Raw genomic sequence first — 15096 nt, 5'->3', positions numbered from 1 at the left:
GGTGGACTTGTACGTCTGACATGAGTACAATTAATAGTAATATTTGACTGATACTAACATTGTCACTGGAACAACAGTTTTGAATGTCAAATGTATCTTCTGTGCAGTTTTACAGTTACAAATCAGATAATTAGTCTCTGTCTCTGTATATTCCCTCATAGGGAATTCTCTGCTGGTAATTTCTTTAAATTCCCCTGTGAGGAACAAGGTAATGCACTTTGGAGATTATGCGTGCTGGTTCAAAATAATCACCCTGGCTCCGGCAACAAAACAAAAATGCAAATTCCAGGGAGGTTACACTTCGAGGACGTGAGGCGATCAATTTAGTGGCATTGACCCATCTCTCCATAAACAGTGTTAGCTTCTGACTATTTTAATAAGCTCTCGGTGGGATGAGGAGAAAGTTTGTGTCTGCCAAACTGAGTTTGCCTAACTTGGCAAGAAAGTTTGCAAGTGTGGTTAAAGCGGGTCCACTGTGCATCATTAAAATCGGAATGTGTTTCAAAGACATTGCAAACATTCATTGAAATTAGCAGCTCCCAGATATAAATGAATAAGCTTGATGATTGCTGTCCTAAATTTGGGAACTCTGAGAGGCTTCTTCACCCAAAAGAGTCCTGTCGAAAGAGAAGCAGGATTTATACAAAAATACAGAGGAATACTTGTGGCACCTTAGCGACGAGCACATTTATCTGGGCATAAGCTTTCATGGGCTAAACCCCACTTCATTAGATGCAGAGAGTGGAAAAAAAGAGTAAGCTGGTATACAGACACAGTCCATGAAAAGATGGGAGTTGCCTTACCAAGTGGAGGGTCAGTGCTAACGAGAGAATTCAGTTAAACTGGAAGTGGGCTAATCTCAACAGTAGAATACTAAGGGAGGACAACTCACTTTTGAAGTGGTAATGGGGCCAACGGAGACAGAGTGGCCCATTTCAAACTATTGACAAGAAGGTGTGAGTAACAGTAGGGGGAAATTAGTTTTTATAGTGACCCATCCACTCATGCTCTTTATTCAGGCCTAATTTGATGGTGTCCAGTTTGCAAATTAATTCCAGTTCTGCAGTTTCTCATTGGAGTCTGTTTTTGAAGCCGGAAAAGGGGGTGTGGGGTAATAGGAGCCTATATAAGAAAAGGACACCAAAATCGCGACTGTCCCTATAAAATTGGGACATCTGGTTACCCTACTGGTCCACCAAGGGCATCCATTCTAGGCCCCCAGCTCCTCAGCCAACACCTCTCTTGGACGGAGATCTGTATCTCTCCCCCGCCTAACTGGGGATTTTCCAGTCCCCCACATACACTGTGATATCCCCTGCAAATCAGACTGCCAAAACAGGCCAGTTTCTGTGCTTTGCTTTCTCATCAGAAGGATTATGAAAAGTGTAATTGCCAGCAGTGATAAATTACTACAAAGACCTTGATAAGCTGTCACATGTATTCTTAAGGTGAAATTATTACAGAGAAAACATATTAAAAACAATAAGAGAACCTACACACCTGCTAATGAGCTTACCCCAAATCAGCAGGGGCTCTGGTAGGAGTCAGTCTTTCAAACCACACTTAGGGGTTTTCCCTGTGACTACAAGTTCATAAAAGCCTCAACTCAGAACTCCTGCCCCTGTGAACAGGTCACTCTATCCTTTGTACAGCTTGGGCCACTGATCTTGTGCCTCTGGGAACAGGTAGTCAGCAGACAAAGGCCCACTTTTCAGGCCATAGCTTCAGTAAGCTGGGTTCTTGCATAACTGGAGGTGAGAAATTTGCATTCACCTCTCCTTAGATATTTGTCATGAAATCCACTTCACATGTATTGTCCTAAAAGACCATTCTTCTCTGCCACCTTATTCAATATGGCGCTTTGATCATCCAGGCCCATATTAATGCATGAGCTTTGTAGTTAATACAATAGACTCCAAAGATATTTCACCTTAATTCAATATCCTTGGAAATCATCTGTCACAACCACACAAGGACTACTTGAAGCCTAATCATCCCTAGACGCTTAATGCCGTGCAGGCATATGGCCTAATAATACTTGGGTGAGCAATACCACACAGGTACGGCTTTTCAGGCTGGTGACTTCATACACTTTAGGAGAGCAATATGTCACAGGCCCTGCCTGGCAGTTATGAGGGTCCTAATCATTTTTAAGTGAGGAATGCTATACAAGAATTGACATAGAGTCTTGTGGCCTAGTAATCTTTAGGTCAGTTATATCTCACAGGTGCTTCCATCGAGGCTAAAGGCCTAATAATATTTAGGAGAGCAACACCACACAGGTTTCAGAGTAACAGCCGTGTTAGTCTGTATTCGCAAAAAGAAAAGGAGTACTTGTGGCACCTTAGAGACTAACCAATTTATTTGAGCATAAGCTTTCGTGAGCTACAGCTCACTTCATCGGATGCATACTGTGAAAACTGAAGAAGACATTATATACACAGAGACCATGAAACAATACCTCCTCCCACCCCACTCTCCTGCTGGTAATAGCTTATCTAAAGTGATCACTCTCCTTACAATATTTAGGAGAGCCATACCACATAGGTAACACATAGACTAGTGTCCTAAGGGGGAAATGAAAAGTCATGTGGGATCAGAAAATCAAAATTTTTCCAGTCCAATGCCACCAAAACACTTCATTTCAATTTTTTCTTAATGAGTTCTTAACAAGTGTTCATTCTTTATTTTTAACAATCTGTTCCACCTTCGATTTAGCTGTCACATTCTGCGTACCTTTCCCATACCTGAAGCAGAGTTCTCTGGGAGCTTTGTCTCTTTCACCAACAGAAGTTGGTCCAAGAAAAGATATTATCTCACCCATCTTGCACCTATTATTATTACGGCAGACGATCACATGCGACGATGCTTATTATTTAATCCTAAAGATTATTTGACTTTATGCCTGTGCAACATAGTTAGCCTCAAGCCTCTCCAGGAATTTATGCACGAAAAGATGTGTTGGGTCATGAGACTAACCAAACAGCTACTAGACCTTTGCATCCGATGAAGTGAGCTGTAGCTCACAAAAGCTTCTGCTCAAATAAATTTGTTAGTCTCTAAGGTGCCACAAGTCCTCCTTTTCTTTTTGCGGATACAGACTAACACGGCTGCTACTCTGAAACTAGGCCTTTCTGGTGTTTCTAGCCTAAAGACATAAGAATATTTGTATACAAGGCCATCTTGTGGTGTGTTGCTAACATTAAGGTTATAAAGCCTGATGTTTGCTCTGTTGTGCCACTATTTCAAAGATTATTAAACCTTTTCCTTCCCGGGCAGTGTCTTTGTGGGAAGTTCGTAGCTTGAAGACTGAAACAGATGCTTGTGAAATACACTGAATTAGTGCATCTGATAGTGACAGTTCCCAACCACTATGAAAGCATATTTCTTTCATTTAGCTAAAAAGATCTTTGGATGTCTTCGGTTTCATCTTTGTTGAACGTGTGAATCCTTCTTTCACAGGAAAGCCTCATTACACCTGCCCATCTGTGTCTTTGTGGTATTACTCCTTTTCTTTTTGTGTTATTAATAGTTCCAAGGTGACGAAGGCTAATGACTGCAGGGCAGGGTTTGTGAAGTGTCTCGAGCCCAGTAATTGTTAGGTTGTCTGTCTGGCCAGCAGGTTCCGTGTGGGGTTGCTAGCCACAGAAATATTAGGAATGAGGCCTACATGGCTGTACCTGTGTGATGCTTCTGGGCCAAAGATCATTGTGCTTTCAGGGTTCTTTGTGCCTGCGACATGTACTCGTCAAAAAACTTGGTCTTAAAAGTATAGGAGAATCCATACTGTTGCTAGCCTGGAGACCATCAGCTCTAAAGCCTTCTGGACAGCCTCTGCTGGTTCCTTCACTCACGATATTTCTTTTGTGTATCCTGAGTCCTAATAATTTTTAGGTGAGCGACACCACACAGGTACTCCCCTACAGATTTGAAGCTTTAATAACCTTAGGAGCACGTACCTCACAGTGGTGCCGACTCTCAAAATGCTCTCAGTGAATAAGAGACACAGGAATTATGTGAAAAGAAAAGGAGGACTTGTGGCACCTTAGAGACTAACCAATTTATTTGAGCATGAGCTTTCGTGAGCTACAGCTCACTTGATGAAGTGAGCTGTAGCTCACGAAAGCTCATGCTCAAATAAATTGGTTAGTCTCTAAGGTGCCACAAGTACTCCTTTTCTTTTTGCGAATACAGACTAACACGGCTGTTACTCTGAAACCAGTAATTACGTGGTGTTAGTAACTGAACAATTACTAGGCCTTATGCCTGTGTGTTACACTGGCTTCGTGTGTGTGTGTGTGTGTGTGTGTGTGTGTGTGTGTGTACGCACACACATGCACGAATGTACGACCTTCCAGCAGCAGGCCTAGGGAGCAGTAGCAGTCAAGCCATGGATTAAAGTTAAAGGGAATCTCATTCAGCTCAGATAGTATGAACCTGAGGATGGGCAGGAATGATGCCAGGATGGGTAGGAATGGCATCCCTAACCCTCTGTTTGGCAGAAGCTGGGAATGGGTGACAGGAGATGGATCACTTAAGATGACCTGTTCTGTTCATTCCCTCTGGGGAACCTGGCATTGGCCACTGATGCAAAACAGGAGACTGGGCTAGATGGACCTTTGGTTTGACCCAGTCTGGCCGTTCTTATGTTGACCTGTTTTTACTGTGCCAAAGACCTCATCGTGAGTCTTTGTGGATAATCAAGATGCCCTCATGGCTCATTGCACTTCTTTCAAGAAACCATTCAGAATGACGTGGGCATATCCTGGGCCAACATGGGCACAACAACACTGCAGATAATAATAATAGCTATTAATAATTAAAAGGCCTGATACTCTTTGGGTCAGCAATGCCACACTGGTTCTGTCCTGCAGGCATCTGGGCCTAATAACCTTTAGGAAAGCAACAGAACAGATTTCATCCTTCAGATATGAATCCAGCACCACATCATCACTGTATTATATACAAATAAAAATGACACTACTTAAGCTAGCATCACCCCACACAGAAATGGCATTGGAGGCCTTATATCTGGAAGTCTTTGAGCTAACATCACTTTTTTAAATTTATTTATTCATTTATTTATTTAATGGGGGGAGGGATAGCTCAGTAGTTTGAGCTTTGGCCTGCTAAACCCAGGGTTGTGAGTTCAACCCTTGAGGGGGTCATTTAGGGATCTGGGGCAAAAATTGGGGATTGGTCCTGCTTTGAGCAGGGGTTTGGACTAGATGACCTCCTGAGATCTCTTCCAACCCTAATCTTCTATGATTCTATGTTGGTAACAGAAGCTCTCCCACCGACATAACCACTGTCACTTATGGAGGTGGTTTTATTCGGCCAACAGGAGAGCTTTCTCACATCAGCACAGAGCGGCTACATGAGCGATCATACAGCGGTGCAGCTGCATTAGTACGTCTGTGCTGCTGTAAGCTCTCTAGTGTAGACATGACCTTAGCCATTGAGAGCAAAGGGATGCTGGTATAATAATTGACCAGAACTGTACAGAGATAAGGTGGAGGATGTAATAGCTTTTCTTGTACCAACTTTTGTTGGTGACGGAGACAAGTTTTTGAGCTGACACAGAGCTCTTCTTCAGGTCTTGTAAACTAATACAGAATGTCACAGGTAAATACAAGATGGAATAGATTGTTTAGTGTAAGTAGTTCACACGTATTTCAAGGGACAATTCAAGGTGCAAGTGGCCTGTTAACACCTCCCAGTCACAGGGAGGAAAGGGGGTGCGAAGACCCACCGCAGCTCCTGTCATAAATATAAATGGAAGGTGTCAAGGTTCCTTCCCCACTCTGAACTCCAGGGTACAGATGTGGGGACCTGCATGAAAACCTCCTAAGCTTCCTTTTACCAGCTTAGGTTAAAACTTCCCCAAGGTACAAACTATTTTACCTTTTGCTCTTGGACTTCCACTGCCACCACCGAACGTTTATCCGGGTTTATTTTATTAGGAAAGCTTTGTTTGGAAACGTCTTTCCCCCCATAATCCTCCCAACCCTTGCACCCCACTTCCTGGGGAAGGTTTGGTAAAAATCCTCACCAATTTGCATACGTGACCACAGACACAAACCCTTGGATCTTAAGAACAATACAAAAAAGCATTCACTTCTTGAAAAGAAGAATGTTAATAGAAGTAACAATAAAAAGGATCACCTCTGTAAAATCAGGATGGGAAATACCTTTCAGGATAATTAGATTCAAAACATAGAGAATCCGTCTAGGCAAAACCTTAAGTTACAAAAAGACACACAGACAGGAATATCCATTCCATTCAGCACAACTGAATATTCCATTCAGTCAACAGTGTGCCCTTGTTGCCAAGAAGGCCAATGGCATTTTGGGATGTATAAGTAGGGGCATTGCCAGCAGATTGAGGGAAGTGATTGTTCCCCTCTCTTCGACACTGGTGAGGCCTCCTCTGGAGTACTGTTTCCAGTTTTGGGCCTCACACTACAAGAAGGATGTGGAAAAATTGGAAAGAGTCCAGCAGAGGGGAACAAAAATGATTAGGGTACTGGAACTCATGAGTTATGAGGAGAGGCTGAGGGAACTGGGGATCTTTAGTCTACAGAAGAAAAGAATGAGGGGGGATTTGATAGCTGCTTTCAGCTACCTGAAAAGGGATTCCAAAGAGGATGGCTCTAGACTGTTCTCAGTGGTAGCAGATGACAGAACAAGGAGTAATGGTCTCAAGTTGCAGTGGGGGAGATTTAGCCTGGATATTAGGAAAGGCTTTTTCACTAGGAGGGTGGTGAAACACTGGAATGTGTTACCTAGGGAGGTGGTGGAATCTCCTTCCTTAGAAGTTTTTAAGGTCAGGCTTGACAAAGCCCTGGCTGAGATGATTTAATTGGGGATCAGTTCTGCTTTGAGCAGGGGGTTGGACTAGATGACTTCCTGAGTTCCCTTCCAACCCTGATATTCTATGATTCTATGAACTTAATTTCTCAGCCATTTAAAGAAATCCTAATCTAACGCATATCTAGCTAGATTATTTACTAAGTTCTAAGAGTCCATTCCTGTTCTGTCCCTGGCAAAAGCATCACACAGAGAGGCCCTTTGTTTTTCCCTCCCCCCAGCTTTTGAAAGCATCTTGTCTCCTCATTGGTCATTTTGGTCAGGTGCCAGCAAGCTTATCCTAGCTTCTTAACACTTTACAGGTGAGAAGATTTTTCCTCTGGGCAGGAGGGATTTTAAAGGGGTTTACCCTTCCCTTTATATTTATGACAGAAGGGTAACCACCTTTCTGTATACAGTACTATAAAATCCGTCTTGGCCAGAGGCACAAAATCCTCTTACCAGTAAAGGGTTAAGAAGCTCAAGTAATGTGGCTGGCACCTGACCATGAAGACCAATAAGGGGACAAGATACTTTCAAATCTGGTACGGGGGGGTGCGGATTTGTTCTGTTTGTTCTGTGTGGCTCTTACCGGAGTCAGATCAAGAAAACAAGCAATTCAACTCCTATAGAATTAGTAAGCACTAGCAAGGGGATGAATTAGATTATCTTTTGTTTTGGCTTGTGCTTTACTCTGTGTTGAGAGGAAGGTGTATTCCTGGTTATGGTTTTTTTTTTCCTTTTTGTAACTTTAAGGTGTTGCCTTGAGGCAAATCCTCATTGTTTTGAATCTGATTGCTCTGTGAGATTAACTTCAATTCTAATTTTACGGAGGTGCTTCTTTTTCCTTTTTTCTTTCTAATAAAGTTCTCTGTCCTAAAAAACCCAAGGCTGGTCTGTGATCATCCTGTTTATTCTCAAGCCTCCCCAGGAAAGGGGGTGTAGGGCTTGGGGGTATATTAGGGGGAAGAGAGGGCTCCAAGTAGCCCTCCCTAAATATTTGTTGAATCATTTGGTGGTGGCAGCATTTACCTAATCGAAGGTACAAGGGAGAATTTGTGCCTTGGGGAAGATTTAACCTAAGCTGGTAAAAATAAGCTTCAGGGGTCTTTCATGCGGATCCCCACATCTGTACCCTAGAGTTCAGAGTGGGGAGGGAACCCTGACAGCTCCTCAAGTTCTTGTGCTCTGACACTTCCCTCAATCAACTCCTTCTCTATAACTATGGCAGCTCCATGGAAATCATCTCCGTCCTCATTATCCTCATCTCCTACATTTTCATCGTCATCTCTGTCCTGAGGTTCTTGCTCAGTGAATCTCTTGATTAATGTGGTAAAGCATCACCAGAGAGGAACTGCAGAACAACAAGGGGACTGGCTAAGCCAATGAGATATAATGTCCTATAGCAACAGACATGGGTACATAACAGACGTAAGGGATAATTAAGTTGTCATGGGATAAGAGGAAAGATCCTTTCATGGATTGAGAACTGGTTAAAAGACAGGGAACAAAGAATAGGAATAAATGGTAAATTTTCAGAATGGAGAGGGGTAACTGGTGGTGTGCCCACAGGGTCCTTCCGAGGACCAATCCTATTCAACTTATACATAAATGATCTGGAGAAAGGCGTAAACAGTGAGGTGGCAAGGTTTGCAGATGTTATTAAACTGCTCAATATAGATAAGGCCAAAGCAGACTGTGAAGAACTTCAGAAAGATCTCACAAAACTTGGGCAACAAATTGGCATATGAAATGTAATGTGGATAAATGTAAAGTAATGCAAATTGGAAAAAATAATGCGAACTATACACACAATATGATGGGTGTTAATTTCACTACAGCTAATCAGCAAAAAGATCTCAGAGTCATCGCCGATAGTTCTCTGAAGACGTCCACACAGAGTGCAGTGGCAGTCAAAAAAGCTAACAGGATGTTAGGAATCGTTAAAAAAGGGATAGAAAATAAGATGGAGAATATCTTATTGCCCTTATATAAGTCCATGGTACGTCCACATCTTGAATACTGTGTACAGATGTGGTCTTCTAATCTAAAAAAACATACTGGCATGAGAAAAGGTTCAGAGAAGAGCAAATAAAATGATAAGGGGTTTGGAATGGGTCCCATATGAGGAGAGATTAAAGAGTCTTGGACTTTTCATCTTGGAAAAGAGGAGATTAAGCGGGGATAGGATAGATGTAAACACATTCATGAGTGGTGTGGAGAAGGTGAATAATGAAAAGTTATTTACTTGTGCCCATAACACAAGAACTAGGGGCCATCATATGAAATTAATGGGCAGCAGGTTTAAAACAAATAAAAGGAAGTTCTTCTTCACACAGCGTTCAGTCAACCTGTGGAACTCCTTGCCTGAGGAGGTTGTGAAGTCCAGGACTAAAACAGGGTTTAAAGGAGTACTGAATAAATTCATGGAGGTTAAGTCCATTAATGGCTGTTAGCCAGGATGGGTAAGGAATGGTGTCCCTAGCCTCTGTTTGACAGAGAGTGTAGATGGATGTCAGGAGAGTGATCACCTGATCATTACCTGTTAGGTTGACTCCCTCTGGGGCACCTGGCATAGGCCACTGTTGGTAGACAGGATACTGGGCTGGATGGACCTTTGGTGTGACTCAGTATGACCATTCTTAATCTTCTTATGTTCTTATAATGGGACATGCATGAGTTTTGGTTTGGGGTATTAAATTTGTCCCAATGTGTATTTATGTAAAGATTTAGGGTCACAGGATAGCAGATCCTTTTGGTTAGGAAAGGAGTAATTTCATCCATCTCTCCCTGATGCATGGAGGGCAGATGGTCTGCTGGACTCGGACTCAGCAGACCCAGGTTCATTCTTCTTCTCTGCCACAAAGTGGACAAATCAGTTAAAATGTTCCATAGCTCAGTACCGCCTTTACAGTGATATCACGTTAAAAATAAGTCTCTCTCCTCACTCTGATGTGTGGTGATCTGTTCTGCAGAATTGAAGCAGTGAAATAATTGCTGAGCAAAGCGGGTGGGGTTAAAGAGTAAGGATTTTAGGAAAGACAGTTTTGGGGAAAGGAAATGGCTGAAGGTTTTGAGGCTGAGACAAGGTGCCTTTCCCCTTTGCATCACCAGTTCCAATCCAGGGAGGAGGTCAAGATCTGTGAGTCCAGAAAGATGATGGGTCTTGAAATGGGATACAATTGTGTCAAGGTTCCTTCCGCACTTTGAACTCTAGGGTACAGATGTGGGGACCTGCATGAAAACCTCCTAAGCTTACTTTTACCAGCTTAGGTTAAAACTTCCCCAAGGTAGAAACTATTTTACCCTTTGCCCTTGGACTTCGACTGCCACCACCAAACGTTTATCCGGGTTTATTTTATTAGGAAAGCGTAATTTGGAAACGTCTTTCCCCGCAAAATCCTCCCAACCCTTGCACCCCACTTCCTGGGGAAGGTTTGGTAAAAATCCTCACCAATTTGCATAGGTGACCACAGACCCAAACCCTTGGATCTTAGAACAATGAAAAAACATTCAGTTTTTGTACAAGAAGACTTTTAATAGAAGTAAAAAAAAATCATCTCTGTAAAATCAGGATGGTAAATATCTTACAGGGTAATTAGATTCAAAACACAGAGAATCCCTCTAGGCAAAACCTTAAGTTACAAAAAGACACACAGACAGGAATATCCATTCCATTCATCACAGCTTACTTTCTCAGCCATTTAAAAAAAATCATAATCTAACACATATCTAGCTAGATTACTTTCTCAGTTCTAAGACTCCATTCCTGTTCTGTCCCCATCAAAAGCATCACCCAGACAGACACAGACCCTTTGTTTTTCTGCCTCCTGCGAGCTTTTAAAAGTATTTTGTCTCCTCATGGCTCATTTTGGTCAGGTGCCAGCGAGGTTGTCCTGGCTTCTTAACCCTTTACAGGTGAAAGGATTTTTCCTCTGGCCAGGAGGGATTTTAAAGGTGTTTACCTTCCCTTTATATTTATGACAGATTGTTTTCAGCTTTAGGTCACAGATCGTTTTTTTCCACACCCTGTTCAGTGAATGGAACCAACATTCCATGTACAGAAACAGCACCACAGGGAAAGCCAATAGCATTATCTCAGTAGGAGAGCAGATGCTGAGATCCATTTGAGTGGCTTCACCTCTTTTCACAGCTTTTTCATTCTTCCAGAAAGCGGGACAGAACATGAGAAAGACGAGTGTTTATTGACCTATAACTTTATTATAAAATATTATGGTTGCTCACAGAAGGACTGAAATAAGAAAATGAAACGAGTTATGGCAAAAAATAAATGTGTGGTGATATATAGCATTTGTGGTGGATTTGAATAAATTAATAAAGAAGAATGATAGGGAGGAAATGGTGTTCATCTGGCTTATTCAAACCTTTCACTGCATGCAGACAACAGTCCTCTACCCTCAGAAAAACTGGAACATTTGTAACTGATTTCTGAGTGTATTAAGCTTAGTGTTTTGTTTTATTTTGCTTTGTTCTGTCTCTTACTACTTAAAAACACTTAAATCCTACTTTTTATACTTAATAAAATCACTTTTGTTTATTTATAAACTCATTGGAAGTACTTGTTACCTGCGGAGGGAGGGGGGCCAAACAGCTGTGCATATCTCTCTTGCAGTGATATAGAGGGCAAGCATTTATCATTTTATCCTGTACAAGCTTTATAGAGAGTAAAACGGATTTATTTGGAGTTTAGATCCCATTGGGAGGTGGGTATCTGTGTTCTGGAGACAGGTGTCCTTCTGAGCTGGTTTCAGTCTAGATCTGCACCTTTGGGGGCATCACCCAGATCCTAGGTCTGTCTTGCAGCTGGCTCGTGTGTCTGGCTCAACAAGGCAGGGTTCTAGAGGCCCAGGCTTGAATGGAAAATGGATTCAGAGGTCATTTCAGCACATGAGGTGACATTTCCAATGAGGGTTTCTGTGAACGAACCCGGCACACTATGGACTTGGGTTTCCTGCATTTCCTGTGATGCTTCCCGAGTTTTCTCCGGTGATCTCCATTGTGGCCTGCAGACCCTGTTGGAATACAAACAAATTAATAATGATAACTATATAATAATGAAAAAAATTACCACGCGCTCTCTGAAATTATTTCGAAATGGGCTGGGAATTGAATTCACCTGTTTCCACTCCCCACAGCTAAACCAGTCCTGAATTAAACAGATTCAAGAATTGCTTTGGAGTTTATTCATTGCTATCTTCAGGGCATCCTTCACCTCTGTGTTCCTCAGGCTGTAGATGAGGGGGTTCAACATGGGGATCACCAGTGTGTAAAACACGGCGGTAACTTTGTCTGTATCCATGGAATAGCTGGAGGTGGGACGTAAGTACATGAAGAGTTGGGGGCCATAAAACAGGACCACAGCGGTCAAGTGGAAAGTGCAGGTGGAGAAGGCTTTGTGCCAGCCATCGGCGGAGCGCATCTGCAGGATGGTGGAGGTGATATAGACATAGGAGAGGAGGATAGTCACAAAGCTGATCACTTGAATGCAGCTGATGAAAGCAAAGATCACAATCTCATTGATGTGGGTGTCAGAACAGGAGAGCGCCAACAGTGGGGGGACATCACAGAAGAAATGATTGATGATGTTGGAGCTGCAGAATGACAGCCGAAACGTAAAACACGTGTTGAACACTGAATCCAGCACCCCCACAGCGTACACCCCAGCCACCAGCAGTATACAAAGCTGCCTGGACATGCTCACCGTATAGAGCAGTGGGTTACAGATGGCCACATAACGGTCATACGCCATCACAGCCAGCAAGAGCCCCTCAAGATCTCCAAAAATGATAGCGAGAAACATTTGCACAGCACAGGCAGTGTAAGAAATGTTTTTCCTCTCGGCTAAGAAATTCAGCAGCATCTTAGGGGAAATTATCAAGGAAACGCAGAGGTCACAGAAAGACAAATGACTGAGGAAAAAGTACATGGGGGTGTGCAGTCGGGGATCAATCCAGATTAACAAGATCATCCCCCCATTCCCCACCAGGGTGATACCATTAATCAATAGGAACACTGCAAACAGGGGGACCTGCAGCTCCGGACGATCTGTCAGTCCTGAGAGAATGAACTCAGTCACCTCCGAGTGATTTCCCTCTTGCATCTCCTCTGAACAGAGATCAGGCAGCTACAGAGATGCAGGCAGCTGAATGGTGCGGAAAACCTGTCCCTTCTCTGTAATGAAGTAAGTGAAGATAAACGGAGATCAGTTTCTTAATGGGCATCAGTACCCGCTCAGGGAAAGGCTTAGTTCACAGAGCCAGATGTTCATAGCTGGTCATCCCAGGTGTTCCATAAAATGCAGACACTGTGCAAATATAATGACACGCAGGTTAATCATGCCTCCCATACACACACTCCTGTTCACTACTCCAAACAGAAAACAATGACTTGTGACTCTCCTGTGAGAGAATCAGTCTGAAGGGATTTTTCCTTAGCTAAAGAAGCGGTGAGATGAAATGAGTGTCAATCTTTCCACCCTCTTTGGGCAAGGGGAGCTCTGTGGCTTGACATGTCATTTTCGGGGTAAAGTTGCTCACTGTGCTAATTAAGCTGTTTGGCATTTACTGGAGCCTGTATGAAAACCCAGAGACATCATGGGAAGCCCTGGCTTCAGTGACTAGGTCATTGCCTATTTTTTTCCAACCAAGGAGGTTGCTCCTTTTGCTGAAGAGGTCGGAGTTGGGGCTGAGGCTTTTGGTTCTGGAGGTCTGGAATTCAATACCTGCTGATCCCAATGGTGTCTGCGTGTGTGATTCAAATTCAGGACAATAGCACGTACCTGCTGAGAAGAGAGAGAGAGAGAGAGATGCGTTGGTGTTTCCTCATTGAACGAAACTGCCAATTAGGAGCATTCGGGCAGTTTTATACTGAGATGTGTGATCTATGGGACTGATTCCTGAAGCAACTGGGAATACCTGAGCTCAGAGAGACACAATGCCTAATTAATGCAGTATGTGAACCAAAGCTACCCTCGCTTAATTGGTGGCCTGGGGATTAATTTGACCTACTTGTACTTACTGTGTTATTTGTTATCGTTGTAGTCAGTAAACTTTGATTTTTATTGTTTTATCTAATCCAGTGTGCTTAAATAGAAGTGTCTGAGAAGCTAAGTGGCACGCATGTTAGTGCTATTAAAGAAATAATGGATAGTGTTGCTTGTATTGTTCAGGAGAGGACTGGGCAGGACAGAACGTACATTTCAGGAGGGAAATCGAAGAGTGGGGAATGTGTCGGGGTCACCTTGCAGTATAAGCAAGGGTGGTGAGAGCCTGAGTGTAACCCAACGATTCCTGGCCAGGCTGCAGTTACACACCCATGCCTCGGGTGCGATTTCCATGCTTGACGGTTGTTTATGAGTGGCCCAGGTGGAAGGCACTTCAGCAAGGCATTGCAAGGCTGCAGGCAGGTGTGACACAGCTGCTGATTAGTCTGGGTTGGACCCTGGTATGTCACAGCCACCAACCTAGAAAATATCCCAGTCACACCAAAGGTGCGGTGCTGACTGACAGCAGTGTTCAGTTGACATGAAAATATAGGTCCCCCAAGGGATGGGCCCATGCACTGATCCATGGCTGCAGATGCACAAGGACATTGTGATCATCACCTCTCCACAAGGAGATCCAAGGCAGGCCCAGTGATGACTCTTCCTTTCTTCACTATGGTAGCAGAAATTATCCCTTCCTTGTCTTCAGGCTTGGCTGGTATTATCAGTTCTCCATGGCATATCGGTGCCCCCTTTTACTAAGTGGTGCCAACCTGTGAGACATTGCAGGGTCGATTGTACTAGGAGGAAAAAATGATGATCAATTCTGCTATATTCTTTGGTGGGCGAGGGGTTACAGAGAATGTACACAAAGTCCTGCTTCCCTGAACACCACTAGAAACAACAAACAACCAGCAATCTGTGTATCCAAAATCTGTCACCCCCGGTCTGTGCCCAGGAAACACTATGCTCCTACTTCCTCTAAGAGTCATGCTCATAACTCCTTCTCCTGGCTTCTGTGCCTCCTGTGACCCGCAGGTGCTTGGGGCAGTCCTCACTGAAAATGCCAAGGTCAGGGCAGGCTGCAAAAAGGAGATTATTTCCCCAAACTGGTGGTTAACACTCAAGATCTCTGCAGCATCTCTGCAGATTTTGCAACAAAGTATCTCCAAGCAGGCCAGCTCCCTTCTGATTCTTTTGTTAATTTTATTTATTTCCTATACTTTATACTCCGTGAAATAGAG

The 15096-nt window shown here is 43.3% G+C and overlaps 1 protein-coding gene across 1 annotated transcript; it reads right to left on the bottom strand.

The window, feature by feature from the left end:
- Positions 1–12031: 12031 nt before the first annotated feature.
- On the bottom strand, positions 12032–12970 carry LOC144266025 (olfactory receptor-like protein OLF2). Its single transcript, XM_077819162.1, has one exon. It carries the CDS (start codon positions 12968–12970, stop codon positions 12032–12034), a length of 939 nt encoding a protein of 312 aa, XP_077675288.1.
- Between the last annotated feature and the right edge of the window lie 2126 nt (positions 12971–15096).

Source organism: Eretmochelys imbricata, chromosome 6 (assembly GCF_965152235.1).
Source record: "Eretmochelys imbricata isolate rEreImb1 chromosome 6, rEreImb1.hap1, whole genome shotgun sequence".
In the NCBI taxonomy this organism is placed as follows: Eukaryota; Metazoa; Chordata; order Testudines; family Cheloniidae; genus Eretmochelys; species Eretmochelys imbricata.
This window is presented reverse-complemented; position numbering and strand designations above follow the sequence as displayed.